A 14,849-nucleotide genomic window follows, 5' to 3' on the forward strand; every position below is an offset into this window, starting at 1 on the left:
GTAACTGGGTCTTGTAATATTTGCCAGCTTTGGCAGAATTATTATTATGAATTGTTTAATTGTATAAAGAGTAACTTGGCTACTGCAGATGCCTCAGAATATGATGAGGGAGTGATAGTAACTCTGCGAGAGGTTTTTGAGGCAGTTGCCAAACTTAAGCATAATAAGTCATGTGGAATAGATAAAGTAACGTCAGAACATCTTAAATTTGCAAGCAAAAAATTGTATCCCCTGTTGGCTATATGTTTTACTGGGTTTATGGTACATGGTACTCTGCCTGAGTCACTATTGTCAGTTTTACTTGTACCTGTGATTAAAAATAAAGCAGCTAAACTAGCCAGCATGGACAACTATCGTCCCATAGCTTTGGCAAGCTCAGTCTCAAAAGTGCTGGAAAGAGTCATCCTGAACAGACTAGAACCCTATCTTTATACAGCTGCCAAGCAGTTTGGTTTTTAACTTGAGCATGTACTGATACATGTATTTTTGGCTTGAAGGAGTTGTTAGATAAATATCATAGCCAGGGCTCAACTATGTTTTTGTGTTTCCTTGATGCTTCTAAAGCATTTGATAGAATTAGTCATGACAAGTTCTTCAGAAAACTGTCTAACAGAGGTGTTCCTGGGTATCTCATTAGAATTCTCATATTTTGGTAATCACAGCAGACAGTGCAGGTGAAATGGGGTGAGTCGGTGTCAGATTCCTTCAGGGTCAGCAATGGGGTCCGGCAGGGTGGGATACTGTCCCCCCTGCTGTTTAATACCTACACTTTCTGTACAGCTCAATAACTGCAAAACAGGATGTGCTGTTGGAGGCTCTGTGATTAATCACCTCATGTATGCAAATGACCTGGTTGTGTTCTGTCCGTACAGTGCAGGACTTCAACAGCTTCTGAATATCTGTTCTCAATATGGCCTCGAAAATGATTTTAAATATAATGCAATGAAAAGCTATATTATGATTGTGAGAAAGAAGGACACTAAGAAACTAACATTTCCTGAGTTCACTCTGTGTGGCAGATCTCTTAATGTCACTGATGAGGTGAAGTACCTGGGTCACTATATCTGCAGTGACCTCATGGATGACAGGGACATGCCCAGGCAGCTGTGTAAATTGTATGGGCAATCGAACATGTTGGTCAGGAAGTTTAATATGTGCTCTGTGAATGTCAAAGTTACCTTGTTTTAGTCATTCTGCTCTCCTTTGTACACTGCACAACAGTGGCGTAGTTACAAAAAGTCCAGCCTGCAGAGGATCAAAGTTGCAGTTAATGACTCTATGAGACTGCTGTTAAAGATGCCCAGACAGTGTAGTGCCAATCAAAAGTTTGCTGACTGTGGGATTCGCGCTTGTCCTGCTGCACTTCGGCATCGTTTTTATAAATTCATGTGTAGACTTATTAGCTCATCTAATGCTATTATACAGACTCTGGTTTGTTCTGAGATCAGCTCAGTGAGATTCACGTCAAAACTGTGGAATCATTGGTGCTCATGCCTCAAAATAGGTGGTTGAGAACTGTTTTATGTCTTTGTATACTGTAAATATAACTGTAATTATTTGCAATATTCCTTTTATATTTTTTTTTTTTAACTTTTTTTCTTTTACTTTTTTAATTTAACTATGGATCATGTGTCTGCACTTGTGTCCTTAATAAAGATTGAATGAATGAATCTGGTTGAAGTGCTCTTTCATTGGCTGGTCCACAATGACAACAGCAATATGTTCTGTTGGTGTTGGCATCAAACTGTTGTGCGTCATCAGAATGTAATGTGGTTTAATGATACGAAGACGTCTTACTCGAGCCATCATTGCCCAATATTATTGTTCACTACACAAACATGCTTTTATAATGCTAAACTTAAGTTGGTATATTATTAATGTGTTGTATAATGGACGGCCATAATTTCATCCACTTTCTCCCAGTTATCTGTTCCACCTGCTCAGCATTTTGCCTGCTGCACCTCCTCCGGTGCACTTAGGCTCTGCAGGGTCGTCAGCTGGTGCCACATTTCACTGATGTTTCGCCCTCTAGCCAGTGCATCTCTAGGTTGGGGGGCAGTGGCTTTGTAGGGATGTCTCCCTGCCACTCCCTGCAGCTGACCTTATTGGGTGTCTGGTGCCATGAAGTGTTCCTCCTTGATAGCCACAACCAGTAGCTAGCTCTCTCTGACTCCTCTGCTAGCTCCTTGATGGCCATCTGCAGACTTGTGCTCGTCGTCCCAGCAGCACAGAGAAGTCGGATCACCGACCTGCCCACAAAGCCTCTCTGCACTCTGCAGCCATATTTGTATACTTGAGCCACTTGAACTCATGCACAGCTGGTTTTCCCTCCTCCCAGGGAACAGTCAACTCGATAATGAGGACTTTCTTGACATCTGTGGACCACCTCATGAAGTCTGGTCTTAGAGTTGTCTGCATGATCTCAGTTGGAAAGACCAGCTGCTTGCCCAGGTCATGCCTTTCCAGGAGTAAGCAGTGATCTTATTTTGCCTGCTGCCAGCTTCTGTTGGATCTCTCTTGGTCTGATGAACAGAACGCTTTGTGGTTGGCGACAATCTCAAGCGCCCCTGCACCAGTGCAACTTCACATGCTGACAAGATGTGCTGGAGTTCTGCATTGCTTTTTCAGCACAGGGGACACTTGTCTTTGCTCCTGAACCATTGGGAGACGTTTTGCTGACAAGGAAGGGTATCATATGCTGCCCTCATTTCTCATGCTTCCACGGAGGAAAGCCACATCACCAGCACCACATTGTTATCATAGCAACCCATGCAGATAGATTGATGATGTCTGGACACACAAATCCCATCTGATTCCTTGTAAATAACAGTGCAGATAGTCCATCTTAAAGGTCTGATCTGGGAAGCAAATCTGATTTGCCAAACCATGGTGTAAAGATGGTTCCTGGTTAGATATTAAGGTGGACATAAAATATCAGTGAGACACGTAGCCTTTGAGTAAAAGAATATTTGTTGAGGTTGTGTGCCTATTTCACTGATTGTGTAATTATTGTTGCAGGCTACACAGCTTTCCACAAAATCTTTATCAAATGCACATTTAAAAGATTTAAAGCATAAAAGTTTATACCATCCCCAGACCAGCTGAGACATTTATCTGCAACACTGTAATGCAGGCAAACTTTCATTTCTCTCAGCTTCAAACTCTTTTTGCACTTCGAACCTTTACAATTAATTTACTCTGCAGCCAGTAGCTCTTAGTAGCATTACAAAGAAAAGGTTTTATTTTCTGTGTTTTTTCGTACCACTTGTAGCACCAACACCGTGGATCACAGCATTAGTCCTGAGTGTTTCTACAGCACATTTGTTGAACTGCTTTGATAGAAGCCTGGTAAACAAAGAATTCTACTTTCTGAACCACGGTTGTTGGTGACTTTCCTCTGTGACAACTCAGGTTATTCTCCAGACTACAACTGGACTTCAGCAGCCACTTTTCAACCAAACTGTTCAAGGATGATCACACTTTGTTCCATTCTGACAGTCAGTTTTAATGGAAAAGAAGCACAGTGTAATAATGACACAAGCAAAAATGCTTTTATACAAAGGTTACTTAACACTTAATCATTCAACCCTTTTAAGAATACACAATGGAAAAATATAATACAGCAAGACACACAATAAAGTTCATCAGTTGTCTTTAGACAGAAAAAACAATCCCAGCTGATCCATCCCAAAAGGCCTCAGACGTTGAGTATGAATGTTAACAGTTGAACGGGTTCATGGCACAGATGAAGCGGTAAGCAGTGCCACACTGAGTGTTACGCCATCCAGCTGAAATTTGATCAAAACAAGAGAAAATATAGCACGTTTTATTCCCTGTGAGATTATAAAGACAGAAAACAGGTGACAGTAGATGTTTAGAAGTTTAGCTGATGTAGCTATCCAGCCAAATAAAACAGATGGACTTACTGGTGGAGCTTAAGTAGACGCATGGGAAGCTGCTGGTGGAGGAGAGGGTTTGCCAGTTGGTGTAATAGAAACCTTCACGGTCGATCCACATCCACCGGCCCTGAGAGACAAAGTGAGTGTTATGAAGTATTGCTCTCATGAGGTCTACACCCCTTTAGACCAGGTCCTGGACTTGGCCTGGACTGACTGAGGTGGTATTGCTTCATAAATTCAGACCTGCAGGTTGAAGCCTCCCAGCCATGCAACGCTCTGACCGGCTGTCTTTGTGATCTGCTGGAGGAAGCTGTACTCTCTGGGGTTGGTGACGGAGGCCAGGTGGCCACCCAGATTGTTGCAGTGCTCCTGTTGGACAGAGGAAGTACAGATGGGTCTTTGTGGCTGTACAACTAAACAGTTCATGCCCTCATTTTCTTCCAAATTGAACTGCATTGTTGACAGTGTGTACCAGCTTCACGGGGCTAACTGTTTACAATAACAGTACAGTACAAGTGTTACAGTAGCAGTACCTCAGCATTGTACCAGGACATGGCAGTATTGATGAACTGGAAGCAGCGAGAGCCATGGCTGAACCAGCCGACTGGACAGAAGTTAAAACGAGCTACAGAGAGACATAAGAGAGAGAGCTTTTTACTTCAACATAGCACTTTCACTGAAATACACTGACGACAGATCCTTTCTAATCTAACATTTCACAGCCTTCTGCAGCAGAGACAGCTGTTCTAATGAAACCAACATCTGTCTGTAATGGATCTGATACACTGTGGAGAGTTAGAGCGGAGTAAAAACTGAGCAGGTTGTAGTACAGCCTAACACATGGAAATCTACTGCTATGGTCCTTTAAACATGTGATGCTTACGCTGAGACATTTGGAGAGTCTATATGACATTTGTGATATCTGGAGAGACATGTTTGACTTTCTCTTTCAGTAGTCTTGTTGTTGTTGCCATGATGATGTCACTCATGAAGGAACATAAAGGAAAGATTAAAACAGTGATGTGACTTACATTGAGGTGGTGCTGCCTCCTCTAAGACACGTGCTGCACAGCAGTGAAACACAGTCAGTACAACAAAAAGTAATCTGCAGACATGTACTATAAAACACTGTACGTATGGAAACTCTCCATATATGCATTATATTAGACTATCAAAATATTTATGTGTTTGTTACATAAACTGTGCAGATTGTTGTTAAAAATCTCTTTGTTTCTCTCTGTGCCTACAGAACAATGAAACAGCACAATGATAACTCAAATTCATCACTTTCCAATGAGCAGCTACAGAATATATTGTGAGAGAGAAGTGTGTTCTCCCTGATTACCGTTTCTGGGAACAGAGCCAGAATCTTTTGGCACCATTACTTCTTCATCTTTCATCATCATCATCTTGTCCTCTGTCTCTGAAACATCAATAGCTTCATCAGACCTCTGTTTAGTTGAGATATTTGACTTTACAGTGAGTCAGTTTCTTTTCTAAAGGCACAGGGACTAAGTGTCGGTCTCCTCAGCAAACACAGGTTAGCAGCACCAGCTCTGATCTGGTGGTTATCACTTCTCCAAATCTACAAAGGTGTTACCACACAAGCTGTTGAAACTGCTGTTAAAGAGGACACTAACCAGGAGCAACAGCCATCTCTTCCTTCAGGACCTCCACTGCTGCTTTTGTGGATGAATCACATTAATAGTGGAGTCAGATAGATGCAGGTCTGTGTGTGTGTGTGTGTGTGTGTGTGTGTGTGTGTGTGTGTGTGTGTGTGTGTGTGTGTGTGTGTGTGTGTGTGTGTGTGTATTACACTAAGACCTTAAATACTGACCTGGAGCCTTTTCTTCAGCTGGAGCTGCAAGAAAAACAGCACTGTCATTAATAGTGGTGCATGAGTTACTATTCTGTCCCACCATGCGTGTGTCTGTGTGTGTATCTGTGTGAGTGAATGTACATGACAACATGCACTGCTATACACAGCCTTATGACAGAGTACAATGGTATCATACAATGTTAAAGGATTTTAGACTCATAAACACACACTCACACACGGATGAGAGTGTGTGTGTGTTCTCAGTGGTCTGTGTTGAGTCTGACCTGCAAATGCAGCACAGAGGAGAATGGAGAGGACGAGGAGAGTCTTCATGATGATGAAGCTCTGTGGAGAAAAAAGAACTGGAAATAAATATATATAGAGAGCTGATTCATGAGCTCTTCTGAAGAAAAAGAAATCCAGCAGGTGTCTTACCTGTCAGTGAAATGCGAGCTGATGTTGTTCAGGTATCAGTTGAGTGATGCAGTGATGACATGAGGCTGCCCTGCTCTTTATATACACACCTGAACATACACCACAGTCACGTTGTTGTGGATATGTGGATGACAAAACGTGCCAATGTTTATCCATGACTCAGCTCAGTGTGTGTGAAGGTGATTGAAGTGTGAATCTGAACTCTGATCTGTTTCCTGACAGCATGTAAAGAGTTGTTGTTGTGGTATCAGATCAGGTTAATGATTGAAAATAACACAGAGCTGAATATGCATTTGCATTCTGTGTTTTAGCTGTGTTTTTTTTTTTTTTTGTGCTTGTATTTTAAAGGGAAACATGAACAGTGGTGACACAATATTCAGATTTTTAACATAGTCAGCAAGTCAGCAATACCATAGTCAAAAAAGTCAACTGCCAGCAAGTAAAAGTCCTGCATTAAAGTATTCCGTATTCGCCAACATCCGCCAACCGCAGCACCACCGCACAAGCAGCAGACCACCATGCAGAGGTATCTGCTTCAGTGCTTGATGACAAATCATCTAAAAGGCACGGAGACATAACGGAGGCAGCGGCATATCATATAGCTAAAGACATGCTTCACTGAGCACTGTGGAGAAGCCAGGTTACAAACATCTCTTACACATGCTTTTTTTTTTTTTTTTTTTTTAAACACACTTGCAATAAAAATATAATTTAATAGTTCATGTATGTTTAGAGTAAGACGAGTGACTAAAGTTGTTCATATGTCTAGGCTGGTTTTATAATTCAGTCAAGTCTAACCTATGTTTCCAAAACACATATCTGAAAACATTTTATTCAGCAGAAGGTGAATCAGCTTGTGAACTTCCTGCACTAAACCTGCAGGAAAAAAGTTTTCAGGTTTCTCTCTGTTTACATTTTTACACTTTTTTTTACATTTATTATTCGAGTGTTTTCCATGGTTGTGTTGACATTTCCTTTCCTTTCTGCCTTGATAGCTGAGGGGATTATAATCAGAGGAAGATTCAATTTAAAATAAAAATGTTTAAATTGAATGTATTTTTCTTCCAGTCCTTATTTTAAATAGGTCATAAAAAATATCAATAATTATCGATATCGACCGATATAAAACACTTATATCGCAATAGAGTTTTCAGCCATATTGCCCAGCCCTAGTCTGTATAGACAAAACTAACATATCACCTTGTGAGATTTAACAGAGAAATTTGGAGGCAAATAGTTGTTTATTTAAATATTCAGCAGACACAGAGCAACATTAGCGTTCATTCAGAGTTCTGTTCGTGTCAACCTGATGAATGTAAGACCAACACTCACTCTCTTTTAGCTCTGGTTTGGTTTTCACTAAGTCCTGAGAAAAATATCTGGCTCTGTAGCTTCTAAATATTCTCATTGTGTTCACCAGCTAGTCTCTACCTGAGAGCCATGAGACTGAACCATCACATTCAAGTTGTTGTCCGTAAAACCAAAACAGTGAGCTGAAAGAGTCTATAAAAGGAGCTTGTCATTACAAGCAACCAGTTTCATGTACACGTGATCATATGATCCATTGCTAATATCAAAACATTGATAAGTGCAGCTTGAATACTTTGAGGCTTTGATACACACTTAGAATACCTGTTAGTAGGATACATTCATTGTTGGTTTTGTTCTTTTCATGTTGAAAATGAAGAAAATACAGAGTAATGTTGACTTTGTCTTTTTGTCTAAGTACCATACTTGAGCAAATATACTTACTGCTCATGAAACTGGGTTCTTGTTTAGCTTTCTTGCATTGATAAAGAATAAACTGAAGGTTCATGTTCTGAGGATTCATTCACATGTTGCTAATTATTCACCAACTCAAACAAAACAGGCCCATAATGTGTAGCTTCAAGGACACTCAGCAAATATGGTGATTGATCACTTATTAAGTTATTAATTTAGTTCAGCAGTTTCCTCATGATGTTGAAGCCTTGAATGAAGGTCATTTTCTTTGGCCATGACATTCATTCTCAGCAACAGTTACACATGTGACCATGTCCACATCTGAAGGATGGAATAATAAACAGACTTTAGACTTTCTTTATTCCAGTAAGTAATAAAGAGAGTCTGTTTATTATCCAGCAGGTTATCAAACAGAAATACCTCATATCACTGCCTCAATCAAGCAAGCAAGATACATACAGTCTGAAGGAAATTGCACATTTTACAACATTCAAGCAGAGAGTAGAGTTTACAGCAATCTACAGATTTACAGACTTGTATGTAAAAAAAAAAATGTCATTTGATTTAAGCAGAGCCAACATTTACTCTGATGACTGGCTGCCGGAAATGTTACTGTTCCTGCAGTGCAAAGAGCTAACTAGGTTCCTTGCTTGCCGTAAAGGTTTTATTTCCATATTTTGACGGAAATGTACCTATTTTGTACATTTTGATGTACCCCAGTCTGTGATGCTTTCCAAAGGTTAACAAACTTTTTTACTTGAAAAAAGTTTGGTGAGATTTAGATGTAAAAATTACTCGGTTATGATTAGACAAAGATCAGAAAGATGAATTCTCACAGCCTCTACAGGCCGCTGTCAGGTGATCATAAATGTAGGTTTCTTTCAGCATTTGAATGTCTGATGCTGTAGCTTCTGATGTCTGGGATTTGAACTGTCACATTCAGAATGCATGTCATCTTAATGTAGTGTTTTTCAGAGCAATTTAGAGAAACAACACCTACATGGAGATGATGCGGGTTGGACACATCATCAGTAATGAACCCAGGGTCATTGGGTGTTTCGGGTCATTGATCATCAGACACCTTCACCTGGGATGATCAGTCCCCGGTTTGTGTCCAGACAGCACAGTACACCATGGATCCCTCCTCCTGATCCACAGCCACCTAGCAGCTTTCTCTAGTTTCACTGATTTTTTTGGTGGCTTTTCTCTTTTGCAATCCTCTGATGCCCAGGAGCCTGAGCGCTCAGTGCAGACTGCCCTGGAAATCTCCTGCAGCCCACCTCGATAAGTTCACAGCAGGCCTTCTATCCATTCCCTCTGCAGATCACCACAAGCTCCAGGTATCTGATGTGTTGACCCAGTTGGTCCAATGCTGTTGCATAGACTTGTTCTGCTGTGATGTTCCTCCTCCACCTCTACCTGGATCTCTCCCTGGATCAGCTGCCATCTTCCTCCCTCTTCGCTTTGTCGTAGCGTGGTCTAGGGTGCCTTCCAAGACCAGCTCGGCCAACTGTCACAGAGCCTACAGACACCCTGTCTTAGCCTCGCTTCTGCATGCTCTACTGCTTCCTGAGCCTGACACTTCCTTCCAGTTCTCACTCTAATGCCTGCAGCAGAGACTCTGGTGCAGGCTGAGTCTCTGTAAAGTAGCATCTCCCTGGCCCTGGTGACCTTAAACTCCTCTGTCAGGCTCGAAAAGGGAAGCTGCAGCTTGTTAGTGTGCCCATAAAGGGCAATGCTGCTAAGGCTCCTCAGCAGGCCTAGTCACCTTCAAAGGAACTGGATGATGTTTCTTTCAAAGTGCTCCATGGTGGTTATTGAGACTTCGTATATCAGCAGTGGCCAAAGAAATCCAAGCTTTGAACTTGCCTCGATGTCCTGACTTGTCCACTGCTGACTGCCATGCTTTCAGCTCCTTGTGAGTTGACTGGTATGTGGCTGTGTCTCTCAGAGTACCATCAAAGATCTTCCACAGTCTTTTCACCGGCTTCTCACACACTGGGACTCCATCCACGTAGAAGTGATACTTGTCCTCTACTTTCCCCCTCCTCAGGACCAGAGATCATAATTTTGCTGGCTTGACGGCCATTCCTGCCCACGTGATGAGCCTCTCCAGTCTGCGATGGGGCCAGCAGCATCTTGTCACTGATGTTGATGTGACTGTAAGAACGTCCATGAAGGCTCGAATTGGAGGTTAGTGGATGCCAGATCTGGACAGGGGGCCTCTACATTCCACCTCTGCTGCCTTGACCAGCATATTCATCGCGAGGGCAAACAACACCACTGCTATGGCAAGAATGTTTGGAGGAACCTTTTAAACAAGCTGTTAAATTTCTCCTTAAAGTCACTGAAGACTGAGCTCCAGATCTGAAGTATTTCCCTTAAACATGAAATCCACATAAATACACAAGCAGTGATTACAGTTTAAGTCATTATGAAATGGTCAAAGCACCTTCATCTTCAAGACGAATTTAAATGAAATTCCTCATATGTGATTGAACCACTCAAAAATAAGAGCGCCTACTTGGCTTAAGATGGAGCTGGATCCAGTTGCACCAGCTGTTTGTAAGTTGAAACTTAGCCAAGTAAAAATGGAAGTTTTTACTCAGTTGACATTCGCACATAACTGAATTAAAGTGGATTGCACAACGCACGCTAGTTCTTACATAGAGATTATTTATTTATTTACTTACAGTAAGTACCAGATGTAACAGCAGTATACTTGATAACAAACCAAACAATTGGCCTGCTTCAAGAATAAAAACACATTTGGCCTGTGGAGAGACTAGAGGAACAGGTAGACAAGGAACAACATCATCATCACAGATGCTGCCGCAGATGTCGCTTATGAAACGATTTACACATTACTTGAGTCTTTACGGGTTAAGACAACTCATGTTTGGCAGATGCAGGCAAATTTAGTAAATCATACTTTGAAAGCAGCGAGCACTTCATAAGAACTTAGTGAAGGTATTTTATGAGCAGCTGGTGGAATGTCATCCTGCAGACTGTTCACCTCCACCCACACCGCCATCATCTGCATTGTTAGATCAGGAGGAGGAAGATATGGCATAATTAGAGTTTGGAAAATGTCATTTTCATTTCCTTAAAGATTAGTTATCAAGATAATTAACGATAAAGATTAAATCCAAGATAATCTGCTGCGACAGGGAGGTGTGGGCATGGCTGCATCATATTTGACTGACAGTGACTAGGAAACATCATCAAACAACCCACCACCTGTAATCAGATTTAAAAGTTGCTAAATAATGATTTGTGCCAGAAAGAAAAGAACAAAACAGGAATCTTTCATGTGAGATTACAAGTTTTGGTGTCTTGGTGATTCAGATCTAAGTCCTACATCAAAAACTTATCTTAGAAACATAGCTAAATTACGACCATTTATAAATCAAAAACATGCTGAAAAACTGATTCATGCCTTTATTTCAAGCCAACTTGATTACTGTATCATTTACTGAACTCACAACAACAACAAAAAAAAAGACAGAGAGAGATTTCAGCTCATTTAAAACTCTGCAGTTCAGCTATTAACCGTAACCAAGAGAGAGCACATTCGTCCAGTTTTAGCTGCTCTGCACTGGCTTCCTGGACTAGGACCAAGCTACCTTGCTAAATCCTGTCTTCACTATTTGCCTTCAAGAACACTGTCTCTGGTTTATTGGAAGTTTCCAGCAACAGCTGTCCATCCCAAAGCTCTTGAAAACACTCCCTATAGATGTCAGGGAAGCAACTGTGTAGAGATTTTTAAAAGACTTATCTCTTCTTATCTCTTCACTTAAGCCTTTAACTAGTTATGACTTCCTGATACAGGCCTGAAACTTCTGTGCTCTGCCTTGTGAGTATACACAGCTTTCATTTCTTGTAAAATGTATTTTATTTGACCTTCTGTATTCTATGTACTCTGCTTTTCACTTTATTTCATCAATATTATTCAGTGGTTTTATTTCCCATCTTAGTTATGCATTCTCTTTATTTTATTTTCATGCTTATTTTTATCAGGTTTATTTATTCTCCATCTTATTTTACATTATTTTTGTCTCCTTGTTTTCATGTTCATTCTGTCTTTGTTATGAGAAGCTCTTGGTGCATGTGAGTTATTTATTGTAAAACACTTTGACCTGTATTTCTTATTTGAAAGGTGTTACACAAATAAAATATATTCTTTTCTCTAATTCTGGAGAAAATCATTTTTCACTTTTAGCACATTTGGGCACATTGGAGACTAAGTATGAAATTATGACAGACGTCTGGACTGGATTACATAGAAATGTACTGAAAAGAATAAAATCACAAAAGTAAATTTTCAAGTAAGAAAACTTCATTTATAAAGTGCCTTTCAAAACCAGAGCTACAGTACAGCTCAAAATCTGAAGAAAATATAAATAGTTGAAACAAGAAATAAAAAAAAAAAACAATAAAAACTACATGAAAGGCAAACACAGGAGTCAAACACACAAACAATGAATACAACAGAAACAACACAGATGGCAAACCCACATTTCAGGGCAAAGGTGAGTTTTTAACAGCTTCCAGAGGGTGGAGCTACAGCTGTGTCACTTTTGGTTCTAACCCTTGATTTCCTGACAGTCTTTGGTCAGAAGACCTCAGTGACCTCACGTGGCCAGGCAACACAGTAATTCGGGAATATAAAGTGGGACCAGCCCCTGAAGTGCTTTTAGGGTGATTATAAATCAGTTCTGCATTCTATGAGGCGCCCACGCTGGTAAAATGTGTGGCCTGCATTGTGTATTAGTTCAGATTTGGCAGCATGTGGTTAATCTGCTTATTGGGATGAATTCCCTGTCTCCTGAAGAAAAGAGCACAGTCCCAGAACAAGTTCAAATAAATTATGAGATCCTTGTTGTGGGATCCTTGTTGGCAGCATGCCTCCTGCTGAAGTTCAATATGCGCTCTGTCATCTTGCAGCTGATGTATTGATTATGTATTGTGGTTGTATAGTGTTGTCTGTGCAGTGCTGGTTACCATGCCACAAAGAGGTAATCTGACAAAAACAGGCAATATCTACAGACATATGACCTCACAAACACTGGGCTGGGCTGGAATGAGTGTCATTTCAAAATTTATTTATAACAGGAACAATGCACACAATAACCACTGCTTTCATTGTGACTGAGTCAGCCCAAAGTCTCGTTTCATTTGTGCTTCCTGGACTACAGCCTAAATGACTGAACTAACTTTATACTTACACTTATACTGACACTCTGCTCTTGTTGAGATGCACCTCAACTTCAGGGACATTCACATTTTCCAACATATATTCTGAACAGTTGTCATCCAGATGTGTTCCTATGTAACAAATTAGGTACAAGGCAGATTTTATGGTGCTTGTCTTCATATACAATATTCAGCATACAGGGGAACAGAGCTTGGTTTCTTCAGTGCTACAGCTTGCACGATAAGAATAAATGGATTAAAAAATCCATCAAATAAGTACAAATACAGCAAAGTGTGAGAAGTATTAAAGTACTGAAGTGCAGTGAATCAACAGTGTTGCCAAAAATGAAAAAACACACACATAATACTGCACATAATAATAACACCTGCTGCAAAAAGAAAGGTAGAAGACATAAGCATAGTACCGTTAGCAGCACAGTGTCAGTCAGAGGTTTGTAACGTGTGTGGTGCTGTCCTGCAATGTAAAGTGCTTTGATTTATTCATCATTTCATATCACATCGGAAGACGTCACATCACAGCACAGCACAAAACATGACACCAAAGCACATGACATCGTACCGTGATGCTGTCATGTGATGTGATCACCTGCTATGATGTTGATTATTTTGCTTCAAATCACATCAGATTACATGACATCACTGGACACCTGTTTGATGTTCTCTGCTGCTCTGTGATGTTATGAGTTTTGATGTGATGTGATGTGATGTGTATTTTTTAGTCAAGACATCGCATCACAGCACAGCTAGAAAGATGACACCACCATGTTTATTGTTTTGTTTCAAGTAACAGCAGAACAAATGACATCACAGGACACATCTTTTCTGATCTCAGTGGCTATGTGATATGATTGGCTTTGATATGATGTGATGTCATCTTCTTTTAATGGTGATGTGATTGCCTTTGATGGGATGTCATGTGGTTTGACGTTGATTATTTGGTTTCAAATCATTTGACAGTTCTTTGTGCTTCTATGATGTGATGAGCTTTGATGTGATGTCATGTGGTTTGATATTTATTGTTTTGTTTGAAATCACATCAGAACAAATGACATCATGGGACACTTCTTTTTTTGATCTCATTGTCTATGTGATGTGATTGGCTTTGATGTGATGTCATCTTCTTTTAATGGTGATTGTTTTGATTCAAATCACATCAGAGCACATGACATCACTAGACACTTCTTTTTTGATTTTCTGTGGCTCTGTGATGTGAATGGCTTTGATGTGATGTGATGTGATGTGATGTGATGTGATGTGATGTGGTTTTATGTTTATTGTTTGGTTTGAAATCACATCAGAACACATGACATCATGGGACACTTCTTTTTTTGATCTCAGTGTCTATGTGATGTGATTGGCTTTGATGTGATGTCATCTTCATTTAATGGTAATTGTTTTGATTCAAATCACATCAGAACACATGACATCATTGGATACTTCTTTTTTTTATCTCAGTGGCTCTGTGATGTCAGTTGCTTTCATGAGATGTCATCATCCGTTAATGGTGATTGTTTTGATTCAAATCACATCAGAACACCACATCACTGGACACTTCTTTTTGACAGACAATGGTTTTATCAAGCGTTCCTGAGCCCATGGAGTAATATCCTTTATACAATCATGCGTTTGACAAAGTGGTGAACCTCGCCTAATCCTTGCTTGTGAAAGGCCAAGCCTCTTTTCATACCCAATGATGATATTGGTCATCACTGAACATATTTCCCTGTGGAATGTTTAGGTGATTTTTGAGCATTCCA

At 40.4% G+C, this 14,849-nt stretch overlaps 1 protein-coding gene across 1 annotated transcript; it reads right to left on the bottom strand.

The window, feature by feature from the left end:
• Positions 1-3,717: 3,717 nt before the first annotated feature.
• On the bottom strand, positions 3,718-6,051 carry LOC139344835 (ladderlectin-like). Its single transcript, XM_070983239.1, has 9 exons — positions 6,003-6,051; positions 5,734-5,760; positions 5,540-5,587; positions 5,245-5,322; positions 4,931-4,963; positions 4,433-4,524; positions 4,143-4,268; positions 3,927-4,026; positions 3,718-3,788 (listed from the first exon to the last, which is right to left on the bottom strand). The coding sequence occupies exons 1-9, from the start codon at positions 6,049-6,051 to the stop codon at positions 3,718-3,720; spliced, it is 624 nt and encodes a 207-aa protein (XP_070839340.1).
• Between the last annotated feature and the right edge of the window lie 8,798 nt (positions 6,052-14,849).

This window comes from Chaetodon trifascialis, chromosome 2, assembly GCF_039877785.1.
Source record: "Chaetodon trifascialis isolate fChaTrf1 chromosome 2, fChaTrf1.hap1, whole genome shotgun sequence".
NCBI classification, from domain to species: domain Eukaryota; kingdom Metazoa; phylum Chordata; class Actinopteri; order Chaetodontiformes; family Chaetodontidae; genus Chaetodon; species Chaetodon trifascialis.

Coding starts and splice junctions, on each gene's coding strand:
- LOC139344835 (XM_070983239.1), bottom strand. CDS start 6,051: ATGAAGACTCTCCTCGTCCTCTCCATTCTCCTCTGTGCTGCATTTGCA. Junction 5,323..5,539: donor AGAGATGGCTGTTGCTCCTG/GTTAGTGTCCTC, acceptor TTGATGTTTCAG/AGACAGAGGACAAGATGATG. Junction 4,269..4,432: donor TGTCCTGGTACAATGCTGAG/GTACTGCTACTG, acceptor TCTGTCCAACAG/GAGCACTGCAACAATCTGGG.